General features: G+C 49.1%; 1 protein-coding gene across 1 annotated transcript; it reads left to right on the top strand.

Annotated features, from left to right (window-relative positions):
• Window positions 1-301: 301 nt before the first annotated feature.
• On the top strand, window positions 302-8,594 carry CYP2W1 (cytochrome P450 family 2 subfamily W member 1). The gene is made up of 9 exons (XM_054643608.2): window positions 302-499; window positions 2,487-2,649; window positions 4,484-4,633; window positions 4,716-4,873; window positions 5,288-5,461; window positions 6,460-6,601; window positions 6,990-7,174; window positions 7,655-7,796; window positions 8,404-8,594. The coding sequence occupies exons 1-9, from the start codon at window positions 302-304 to the stop codon at window positions 8,592-8,594; spliced, it is 1,503 nt and encodes a 500-aa protein (XP_054499583.1).
• The last annotated feature ends 4,066 nt before the right edge of the window (window positions 8,595-12,660 follow it).

Raw genomic sequence — 12,660 nt, 5'->3', positions numbered from 1 at the left:
TAGAGGAATGCCAAGCACCTTTTCCCATGTATATGTTCTTGCACACACATGCATGGGTTTGTAATTTGAAACTCTCTTTACTTCTGGACAGGCTTTGCAAACTGCTTAGACCACATTCTCTGAGGTGTTTAAAGAGGGTGGAGTATGCAGTATTTATTTAGGTACTCTACAAACCTTAATAAGAATTGAGTGCTTGTAGCAATTGCAGAGAGCAAACAGAGAGCCAGCTGGCAGAAACTGAACAGTGCCACTGCATTTTTATTGCTTCTAACCCCAAAAACCAGATTATTACTTTAAAAAAATGTCTTTTTTAGTTTCATTTCTCTCTGATCCTGCATTAATTTGTCTGCTGTGCACAGCAGTATTATTAGCTGTAGCCTATTTTTCAACTGGCTATAAAAATTCAGCTTTTAAATTACCTCCTGGTCCAACTCCTCTTCCGATCATTGGTAACCTGCACTTGGTGGATCTTAGAAGGCAAGATAAATCACTAATGAAGGTAGGACAAAAAAACCCTAACCCTGACCCTCATAGATTTTAAAGTTGCCTGGGATGTATCAGTGAGAACTTTTTGTCTTTTTTAATTCAAACTAAATTGTAAAGGTGTGAAAATTGCTTTATGATATCTTTCTGGGCTTCTTCTAGTCAATGTCTATGTTGATGCAATGTAATTTAGGAGCAATCAACCACTAAAAAAAGACCTCTGGGTAATATGGGATTTCTTCATGTAATTGTGGTGATGTACATGAAGTCTATAATGCTTGTGGGATTTGAAATATTAATTTGACAGCTTGGACACCCAGAAATCTTTTAAAGCATTAGGACATAACTAACATAAATTAAATTGCTTCCCTCTCCTATGCCCCGGAGATCTGGCAAGAGGAATCCACAATGCAGCGACCCCAAAACTGCTGCAGAGAGGGCCAAATCCGGACTCTGCACTGCAAAATCCCTTTCCCTCTTGATGAATGGGAAATGCATTAAAGTCTAGATGGCAGTGCAAGGGAGAGATGGGAAAGCTGTGCTAAGGAACAGAGTGAATAACCTGTGAGCTCTTCCAATAACCTGTAATTTAGAAAACTTACCCCACTGTGTGCAGGACAAGGCCGCTCCTGGGGCTGCCGGGCATTCCCACCTGGCTTTAGGGGATGATTCCTTTGGGGATGGCTCCCATGGGGATGATTCCCTTGGGACTGGTTCCTTCGGGGCTCTCTTGGGCTGGCTCCCTCGTGGATGGTTCCCTCGGGAATGGCTCCCCTGGGGATGGCTCCCCTGGGCTGGTTTCCTCAGGGATGGTTCCCTTGGGGCTGGCTCCCTTGGGGATGGTTCTCTCAGGGATGATTCCCTTGGGCTGGTTTCCTCAGGGATGGTTCCCTTGGGGATGGCTCCCTTGGGGCTGGCTGCCTCGGGGATGGTTCTCTCGGGGATGATTCCCTTGGGCTGGTTTCCTCAGGGATGGTTTCCTTGGGGATGGCTCCCTTGGGCTGGTTTCCTCAGGGATGGTTTCCTTGGGGATGGCTCCCTTGGGGCTGGCTCCCTTGGGCTGGTTTCCTCAGGGATGGCTCCCTCGGGGATGGCTCCCTCGGGCATGGCCCACGCTGGGGTCATGGAGAGAGTGAGCAAACAGGCAGGGGGGTTCACAGCCAGGTGTCCACGGCTCCTGTGACACCCATGCTCAGCAAACACGGGCTGTGCTGCCACGGGGCGAGGCCCCAGCACCTGGAGCTGTTATGGGCAATGTCAGGGTTGGGGTCAGTTTACCCAGCAGGGCTGGGCAGACGCTGCTGCAGCCTCTGAACGGCGCTTTGGAATTACCTCCGCGTGCTTTTGTCCCTTGCTAGGCTGTGCTTGGTATTGCCTGTGTTTGCCTTGGCTTTGGGATCTCTCCAGAGGGGTTATCCCTCCATCTCACCCCACAGAGAGCAAAAAATGGTGTTTGCACAAAGCAGCTGGCACCAACTGGGGTTTGTTGGGTGGGCAATGAAGGGTGCCCCCGTTGTCCTGTGAAAGAGCCATTGCTCCTCTCATAGCAGGATGCAGGAGAGCTTTAGTACATCAGGAGCATCAGACTAAAGCTTTCCTCTGTGACAGCATCATTACTGGCACTGAACTATCTTCTCTTTTTTGGTCTTTATCCAGTTTGCCAACTTTAGCTGCCATTTGAGGTCCAGTCTTTAGGTGGGCTTTTTTTGTTTTTCATTTATTTTCTCCTTAACAGCAAAACCAGATTAGTGATGCATTAGTGGAGGTGGGGGCTCCTTCATGGCAAGAAGCCTGAATTCCATACAGATGCCAGCATCTGTACAAAATGCCTCATGCTTGACCACGATGAGCTCTGGCTCATAGGTGCCCTTCTGCAGGTGGTGGCTCTGCAGCCATTCCCTGCAGGATGCCAGGATGAAAAATGTCCTTTCAGACAGCAGGAGGTGCTGCTCTATGCACTCTCCTGCCCTTCCTGACCATCACAGCTCGCCTCTTTTTTTCAGCTTGCAGAAAAATACGGCCCCATCTTCACCCTGCACTTTGGGTTCCAGAAAGTTGTGGTGCTGACCGGGTACGAAGTTGTGCGAGAGGCGCTTGTGAACTACACAGAGGAGTTTGTAGACAGACCATCCATCCCAATATTTGACCAAATTCAGAACAGAAACGGTACTAGAGCAATGAGAGGGGGCTGGGAGGGACAATGCTGTCGCTTAGTGCCCGTGATGATGATGATGATGATGATGATGATGAGGCACAGCCTAACTGTGCATCCCTGGAGCCCAGCTTTTAAACATCACCTTCTGAAGCCAAGTGACAGCAAACATTTGGCTTTCCTTGCATGCAATGGCTCCTGGCTTTCCATCATTTCTGTTGATGCACTTGCAGCCCGTCCATATCCACAGAGTTGAGGGGTGGGAGGAGTGGGATTTTTGAAGGCACTGTGGTAACTCTGGGGTTAATCTCTGTGCGATGTTGGTGTGATCAGCTCGCTGTCATCACTGGTTTATGAACCCTCCTCACGTTTCCAGGAGACTTTGGACTACCTGGCTTGGGCTGCTGGGAGCTGTTGGGTTTTTCCCTTTCTCCCACTGCCTTTGTCCTGTCAGTTCCCACACCTTTGCCTCCCCACAAAAGTCCTCAGGTTGGCCAGCCTGAAACAGCTTCAGAAGCAAGAGGCTGAGGGCTGGAAATTCAGCACTACAAACAATCCCATAGTTTTTCCACCCCTGACTATTTCAGAGGACTTTTTGCGTTGTCCAGCCTCTCCTTCATGTAAGGCTTTAGCTGGGAGAACCAAAAGGCAGCTTTAGATGTTGGTCAGAGGCTGAAGTTGGGATTAGAATTAGAAATTAAATTACCCAGCCATAATATCAATAGATGAATTTATCACTACATAAATAAAAGGAATCGATAAGGAAAAAGGTATTTTTTAGAGCTGATTTACATGTAAAACATCCCTGTGGGAGAATATCAGTATTGCATTGTAAGTCCTTTCACATTTACCTTCTCAGCCCAAGTCTGAGGCACTTAGAGGTGACCCAAGGATGGAAGCTCTCAGGGGCTGTTAAGCAACAATGGTCACAAATTTTCCCATGAAACATTTTTTCTTCAGAAAATGCCAATTTGTTGACTGTGAAGATGCTCTCAGAAAAGGAATGATGCCGATGAAATTGCATAAATTAAAGAAAAATTAAAAATTGAAGTTTAGAAATTTGCTCTGACATTTTTAGAGCAAAAAGGTTTGCTATCCAAATTAAAATTACACTGCTTTAAAACAGAAAAGCAAACATATTTAAAAGCCTCACAGCCACGATGAAGATGTGAAATCCATCCAGCTTTTCAACTGACCACAATCTGAGGTAGTTTTTGGATTATTGACCTGACTTTTTCTTTACAGCACTCTGACAGGATGAAATACCCATCCCTGCTTGGAGGTGCTAGAGATCATCGTGGCATGAGCTCAGAAACCTCCACAAAAATGTCAGTATTTTCACCACTGCTGAAAATACAGCACTGCTGGGAATCTCCATAAAACACTTTAGGGTTGAGGAGACTGAATTATCCCATCCCACACAGTTAAATTACCTTTATGACTAGAATAGGATGAAGGGATAAGCTGCAGACACACAAGGTGCTTGAGGCCCTAGACTTGCAACGAGCAGGGTCACAAGTGTCCCATGACAAACTCAAACCAACATCTTCCCCCAGCTCTACAGCCAACCCATACTGGTCTGAAAGCCACACCTGCCACTCAGGAAAGGACTGGGGTAACTGGGCTGGGAGGGAGCTTGCTTTTCCCATGCTACAGCTCAGTGAGGATGGAGCTGAGAGGACACAGGGATGAGGCACACAGAAAGGGGAGACCTTCAGTCCCTAAATCCATGTGAAAACAGGCAGCAGGAACACCTGTGGAGCTCCCTGCTCACCCAGTGCCCTGTTTGGTTTGGTGTGGGGGGCTCCTCTGTGCCTGAGCCCAGCACATTTCTCACGGGCTGCCCAGGTCTGTTCTTCTCCATCGGGGAGCTGTGGAGGACAACGCGCAGGTTCACCGTGTCCAGCATGCGCAACCTCGGCATGGGCAAGCAAATGATAGAGGGCAGAATCTTTGAGGAGCTCCACTTCCTCATCGAGATGATCAAATCCTTCAAAGGTGAGCTGGGGACCATCCTGGGGCTGGTGTGTGTCACAGCTGCTCCACGTCTCACAGCTTTCCCACCCTGCTCCTGCTGCAGGGGAACCTTTCAGCCTGCCCTCCTTCAACTGCGCGCCCATCAACGTCACCTTCGTCATGCTCTTTGGGGACAGGTTTGACTACAAGGACCCAACATTCCTCACTCTCTTAAGGCTCATAGATGAAATTATGATTCTTCTGGGATCCCCAAATTTAAACGTAAGTAAACTGTCCCACAGATAATTTTTTTACGTGAGCCACACCAGACATAGGGTTTACTTCAGCAGTTTTCAGATGTTCAGAACCAGCCATTACACCTAAAATGTGACAGTTCTCCATGTGACACTTGGGTCACCAAAATCTGCTGCCAGATGCCCCTTACCTACTTTCCTGTTGACCCATCCTGCACATCTGTGTGGAGCTAAAATGAGATCTGAACTATGGTTACTTTAGCTTATGAAAATCTGCCTAGGAAGTCCCTGGGATGCTGAGATATTGCTACTAAAGACAAAACCCAACTGATTCATTGGCCCTTAGGAAAAAAGCAGTTTCAGGATGTGCCAAGGGGATTCTCTGTGATTCTGTGTGGTATTTCTGCAAGCCTAATGCTTCTCTTTTTAAATTTCTCATTAGTATTTCAATTTCTACCCGTTCCTTGGATTTCTTTTCAAAACCCACAAGATTATGCTCAAGAAAATCGAAGATGTGCGTGCCATTTTAAGGCAATACATGAAGGCCAGCAGGGAGGATATCAATGAGAACAGTGTGAGGAGCTACATCGATGCACTGATATTCAAGCAACAAGAGGTATTGGGCTGCTTAGCTCTGTTGGCTGTTTGCAATGTCTCCCTTGGATTTTCTAGCTAAAGGAGTTGCTGAGTCTTGATTTCAGTCATGTCATGTAAATCTATTGAAATCCATGCTGTTACTCCAGTGGTATTTAAATCAGATGTCAGGCTCTTCCAATTGGTACATTTTTCTATCAAAATTAAGACACAAAAGCTACTCTCAGTCCACTCCTGAAATAGCAGCACTAATAATGTGAGATCAACCACTCACTCCTAGTAGAAAATGCATGAATTCACATGAAAGCTGACTCTGCTTTTCTTTTTATGAAAACAAATCAATTAATCATTGATACTGTTGCTCCATCAAGATGAATGATCCCCTTAAAGAACTTGAATGATAAATCATCAGTACAAGTCCTAACCCTGCCCTGCATCTCACTTAGCAGAGGCTCGGCAGTTTCACACATCACTTGGTTTCATTCAACTCAAAATATTTGGGCTCTGAGCTTTTTCTTCTTTCCAGCTGGATTCAGGCTGACCTTAGGCACTAAGTATTCTACTCAACTATGTGGAGGAGGAGTTATCACAGTTCTAAGACTCAGGCAGAAATGGCCTGAAAGGTGATTTTGAGTATTGTTGGGGATTCAAACCTGGCCTTGGGCAGGAGGAGTCCCTCAGAGATAGGAGTAGCTGAATCTGCTCCTGTTCAGGGCAGAGATCAGGCTCTTTCCACACCTGCAAGGCTGAATCTGTGAGCAGCAGCTGGCTCTGGGTTTCAGTCTGCTTCCAGGGGAGATGGACTCTTTTTGTTGAACCAAAACTCCCCTCCAAACCTTCCATCTGTGGTGCTCCATCTCTGGTGGATGCTGTGCATTCAAGATCAGGTCTATTTTATCACCCAGTTCACAAACATAAGACCACAGCCAGCTGTGCTGTAGGTAATGCAGCATTTCCTGTGCTTGCTGAATACTCAGACTGATGGTTTTATCACTTTTCTTACCTCTTGTGTTTTTCAAGGAGAAGCACAAGAAAGACAGCCTCTTCCATGATGACAACTTAATGGCATCCATACTTGACCTGGTCATGGCTGGAACAGAGACCATTGCCACCACGCTCCAGTGGTCCATCCTGCTCATGATGAAATACCCAGAGATTCAAAGTGAGCAGCTTTTACCCTCTCCATCCATGGCAAGGCTGAAATGAAGAGGCCTGGCCTCAGACCCACAGCAGCTCTTTTGCCTGAAGAGCTGAATCCTAGCTCTCCTCTGTGATAAACTGCTAATGTAACTGGTGCTGATCAAAGTCACAATAAAATAGCCCTTTTGACTAGCTGGAGAGAGGATGAGTGGAGATCAGAGTATGATGCTGCAGAAACAACCCCCCCACACACCTGAATTAAACACAAAGCAGGGAAACCCAGACTGCTGCTTTAAGAATCCTCTCTCTCTTCAAACTCTGGAAAAATGGGGTTTTTTCCCCCTAAACCAAATCCAAGGAGGGAGTTGGCTTCCTGGCTAGGACACATCCCTTTTGTTTGTTCCTTCCAGAAAAGGTCCAGGAGGAGATTGGGAGAACAGTCAAGGCTGGGAGCTGGGCCACGTACGAGGACAGGAGGAGGATGCCCTACACCAACGCAGTGCTGCACGAGGTGCAGAGGTTCATCACCCTCCTGCCGCACGTGCCCCGCTGCACTGCTGTTGACACCCACTTCAGGGGCTACTTCCTGCCCAAGGTAGGTATCTGCTGCCTCCCAGGAGCACAAAACCCTCCCCAGATCTGCCAGTGCCACTGGAGAATGGTTTCTTAGAGGGAATTACACAACAGAGTCCAAAACCATCCCCAGAAGGGTTTCTGTACACAGCCCAGGGTTGTCATATGGCTCAATCCAGCCCCTCATGCTCAGGACTTCCTCACTCCATGAGCAGCCCTGGTTTACCTCCTTGCTGCCATCTGCACAGTGAAGTATCTGCCAGAGAAGTGCAAGATTTTACCTTCCACTTGAGGTTTTCACAGCATCCTGTGGGGTTTGGCTTCAGTCCTTGGCACTAGTGGGAGAATCTCACTGATGTCTCTCTGCTGGATGATGGGATAAAACCCTCATGGTCTCCACCTACCCCAGGTGGAACAAATCTGGGACACCAAAGCCTGTGTGAGAAAATGAACCAAAACAGCACTTGGCTATCTTTTGTGCCTTTGTGTACTTTTCTTCCAGGGTATAATTGTAATCCCATCCCTTACCTCAGTGCTGCTGGATAAGACACAATGGGAGACACCACATCAGTTCAACCCCAACCACTTTCTCGATGCTGAAGGGAATTTTGTAAAGAAAGGAGCTTTCCTGCCTTTCTCCACAGGTAACTAAAGGGCTGACCTGCACAGAGCTGGGGCTGTGGCAGGGCCACTTCATTACAAATACACACTAATGAGTTTTCATGTCTAAACACTGCCCTTAACTCAGTCAATAAGCAACCAGACTACTGCATGGAATCAATTGTTCTGCATCTGGGCAAATGGCTGCTCTCAGAGCACAGCTCTCCCACTGCTAAATATAGCACAAAGAAGGGTAGTAAAAAGAAGCACACTTTTATCTAAAAGTGGTGTATGAGGATAAATTCCACAGGAAAAGTGAGTTTTAAGGTATTCCACTTTGGAAGGAGGTGGCATTCTTGTATCAGGCTGCTTTCCAAAAGAAAGGGTTAAAGATGCTGAGAGGGTTGGAAGAGCTAAGGAGAGGAGAGGGCACACCATAAATGTGCAATAACCCTGCAAGATGGCTGTAGCCTGTGACAAAAGAGACCAGGCAGGAACCTTCAGCAACACAGGCTCCTCTACACCAAAATGCTTTAGTGCATTTCAAGGTTTCCCTCCTGCTCCCATTGCAACATCTCAGATGCTAAGTGTCCATGGCAAACATTCCAGCTGGATTCTGCCATGAGGTGAACTCTCTGCTTTCACCCGCAGGGCGGCGGAACTGCATCGGGGAAAGCCTGGCCAAGATGGAGCTCTTTGTCTTCTTTGTCGGGCTGCTCCAAACATTCACCTTCCGACCCCAGCCGGGAGTTTCAGAGTCTGACCTGGACCTCACTGTCCCCCAAACGACTTTCACATTGAGGCCTCAGCCCCAGGCAACCTGTGCTGTCCTGAGGGAATAACCACGGCCTTGTCCCAGAGCTTTGGGGTCCAAGAGCCCAACTCTGCTCAAACTCGCCATCCCCCACCCTGCCCCAGCACCACATCCCCTCCCCACTGCCTCCATCCACCCCCTGCACTGCTCCATCCCCCCAGGGCTGCTCTTTGTTCCTGTGCCCCGGGGGAGATGCAAACACAGCCATGGTGCTGCCCATCACACCCCACTTCTCAAGATGTGCACAGAGCTGGTGAAGGGACCAAGCTGCTGCTCTGGTGGAGGGGATGCAGCCCATGAGCAGCAGGGGAACACCCAGGCTCCCAAAGCTCACCATGTCACAGAAATCTGCCTGGAATCCTGAGGAAGAACAAGCCACAGTTCGCTGGAAGCCACAGAGACACACCGCGGGTCACAGGCTTGAGCCCTCCATAGACACCTCCTGAGCTTTTCCACAGCTCACAGCAAAATCCTGCCAGGATTTCACCCACCAGGCAGCCAAGCCAAACACCCAGAGTGAAAAAAGTGATGGGTCCATGTGGTTTGAGGACTAAATCTGCCTGGGAACAGTGTTCTGGAAGATGCCCCAGAGGCTGCAAACCTGTTCAGAGAAGCAAGTGCTGCAACCAAGCTCAACACTGCTCCCCAGCTGGAGCAAAACAGGAGCTGCATTCCTGAGTTTGCAATTTAAATCATGAGGCCACTTGAGATTTGCACCAGCATCCGGTCATAAAGGGCTAATGACACAAAAATAAACTACACCCACTGCTAGTTTTACACATCTCTGTCCTTCCTGACCTTGTTAAACAGCAGCAAAGAGAGTTCCCTCTCTTCAGATACCCTGGTTAATGTTACCCTACACCAGCAGTCATTCTGTGTTTGGGATGGTCTGGCCTTTGGAACCAGCCATGCAATTCCCCTGCAAAGGCAGTCTAATTTCACAGTGCTTGTTGTGCACACACACGCACAGAGAATGGGGATCAGGGATTAAAGTTGGTTTTGGTTTTGGATTAAAGCTGGTTTTGGTTGGCTTCCTTTCCTCTGTAGCTCAGCCTGGCTGTTGTCTCTATCTCACTCTTCCATGCCATCATATTCCACAACCTTATTCCAGCTGAGTCCATTTCCCATCCATTTACCTGCTGTGACTTCCCACTCCTCCACATGCATTTTCTTATCATGTGCTTTATCATATTGTTTGTTTCCCCTTCATGGGAACCAAATAAAGTTTTAATCCCATGTCCTCATTACATTTCCTATGCCTGGCACCCAACTTTGCAGCACACAGAAATGCAAACACCATGAAAGGCTGATGCTGAGCCCAGAGTAAGAACAGATAAAATGCAGATGTATCTCATGGGTGAGAAGTTCTGCATTTGCTCATCCTAGTAAACACCAGCTCAACAGCAGACCCTCCATACCTGCAGGGTGATTTCACCAGGGCAAATTCCTCAGCTGTGGGCTGTGAGTCAGCCCTGGGGACAGCCTCAGTTCTTCACTTCTGTGCCTCTTGCTTGCAGAGGCTGAATTAAAGGTTGCCTCCACAGCCTCCCTGCTGCTGGTGCTGGCCCTCTGCTCAGTGCTTTGGATGGAAGGCAAGGAGAGACAGGTAAAGCAACTGGGGAGCAAACCACAGAGCAGCTCTGTGCAGGAAGTCTTGGTCTTGCTGAAATAAAATAACACTTTTACCCTTGGCTTCAGAAAGACCAGGACTGTTCCTGTTTTAACCCCTCCAAAATAACATGAACTGAAAAGATAGATAAAGCAGCAGTGTAGTGCTCTAGGGAACAACACTGAGCTGGGCTCAGCTCTGCATGAATTCACTGGTGGAACCTCAGACCTGCCCCCTTGCCATGGGCTCTGGGGTTCTTGAAGCAGAGAGATGGATCCCTCCCTTCACAGCACAGCAGCCTCCAGAGCTGCAAACATCCAAGGAAAACAGGTTCCTTGGATTCCTTTGAAAAATGCATCCCACTTGTGCCTGTGCCAGCAGATGGATGCGAGTGATCCCTCCCCAGCACACTGAATTACCCAGCTGAATATATCTCCACAAAATAAAGTGCCTGTCTCCCATTTATTTGCTCAGCCAAGCAATGGCAGAACATTGATTATGACTCAGCTATCTATTTATCTAGCAGAAAACATTGGCTCTCAGAGCTGGAAATACCATTTCCACATTCCTCAGTGGCCCTGAGGGTCTCCTCTGTAGCTGCAAAACATGTTTGTGCCTTGCAAATCTCACCTGGGTTGAAGGCAAACACCTTGGGGCAGGACAGGTGTCTTGATGTTTAGAGCCAGATCTGAACAACACCAACTCATTTTGTGGCTCATGGCACTGGCAGCTGTCCCCTGGCCCAGCCTGCCATCCCCAGGGCTGTGTGATGCTGGCACCAGGGGCTCCTGCCCTGAGAGGGGCAAGGATCAGGGGCAGGGATTGCAGCACCTCCACCTGCACCCCTCTGCACTGAGGGCCGGAGCAATGAGTACTGCACACAATCGAATTTCTACTTTATTTTTGCCACGAGATGGCACCACGATCCCTCTGAGCCACAGCCAGCCCAGCCCTATGGTGCTTACTGGGCTAGAACGCACAAATCCGGCCTGGGGAAGGAGTCAGGACTAAGTCTGTAGGGTTTATGCCCCCCTCAGTCCAAGTGCACTCACCTGCTGCAAGGCTGGGTGCAAAGACACTGATTTCCCATTAACCTGGCAGAATCAGGTGTGTGCAGGGAATGGCTGGGCTTAAATTCATCTGGCATCTCCCATTTTCCCTGTTTTAACCAGCAGCCCAGGGGTGAGCAGGGGGATCCCTGCCCTTCCCTTTCCCTGTTTTATCTGGCACACAGGGGTGAGCAGGGGGATCCCTGCCCTTCCCTTTTCCTGTTTTATCTGGCACACAGGGGTGAGCAGGGGGGTCCCTGCCCTTCCCCACAGCACAGCCATGCTCTGCTGCAGCACGTGTGGATGTTGCAAGCTCCTGGCCTGCCCACTCAGCATTCCTCCCTTTGGGCTGTGTCTGGCAGCCAAGTTCTTCCTCTGAAGAGCCAATTCCTGGGCTTGCACCTGCCAGTAAGACCCTTCATCAGTGCAGATACCCAGCTCACTGGAATTCCTGACTAATCTGTGACCTGGCCCTAACCCAGCAGGGTGGGGGAAGCCCAGAGGTGCACTGGAGTGTTCCAAAACCACATGGATACAGCACTTGAGGACATGGCTTAGTGCTGAACATGGTGGTGCTGCTGGGTTGATGGTTAGACCTCATTAAGGTCTTTTCCAACCTAAACAATCCTGTGATTAAGAAGTTGTTGGCTGCTCCCCAGTGATGGAGCAGAGGAGGGACGTGGGCCAGGCTCCCTTGGTGCCCAGCTGCTCTCCAGTGCCCCCAGCAAGGCAGAGGCAATGTCCTGGTGGCCCAGAGGCAGCACAGCCCTGCAGGGAGGCAAGGGAACAAGGAGCAGACCCCAGGTTATGAGCTGAGCTGTGGGAAAAGGGAAGTGTGCCCAGCCCTGAAGTCACACTGGCACTGGACTGGACTCAGAGGAGATGAGGGAGCAGGGAGCTGGTTCTTCCCCTCCAAAAGCCCTGTGCTTGAGGCTTGCTCACTCCTGGTGCTTTTTGCCCTGGTGAGCTGCACCCCTTCATCTGGAGGGCAGCAAGTGCCCTGGGAGTGCAGCAGCCTTTGAAGGGGGTGTCAGCTGAGGTGCACCAGGAGTTTGTGGCAGGAGAGGGATGGATCTCCCCACCTCATGGATCACTGCGTTGGGAAATGCCATCTCAAAGGCAGGGAAGCAGCCAGGGCCAAGAACTCAGTCTCTGTGTCACCCTTTTCTGCAGGGCAAAGGAAAGGCACAGTGGTAAAACACCTGTGAATCCCAGCTCCTGCTGAATGTTGGTTGGAATACCCCAGGACAGGAGGTCTGCAGCCCCTGGGGTAGGGAACAACCTCTCAGATGCTTTGGTCTGGAATGGCAGTGTTCAGTGTTGGATGAAGGTGGACAGCACCCAGATTTTGGATGCTCTAGCACACATGAGAGCCTATGAAGCTTTTAGAGGTGAGCATCACTTACAAAGTCACTGCAGATACTTCAGCACACTGT

The sequence above is a fragment of the Agelaius phoeniceus genome, chromosome 16, assembly GCF_051311805.1.
Source record: "Agelaius phoeniceus isolate bAgePho1 chromosome 16, bAgePho1.hap1, whole genome shotgun sequence".
Classification (NCBI taxonomy): Eukaryota; Metazoa; Chordata; class Aves; order Passeriformes; family Icteridae; genus Agelaius; species Agelaius phoeniceus.
Note: the sequence above shows the minus strand (reverse complement) of the source record. Positions and strands in the feature narration are given on the sequence as shown.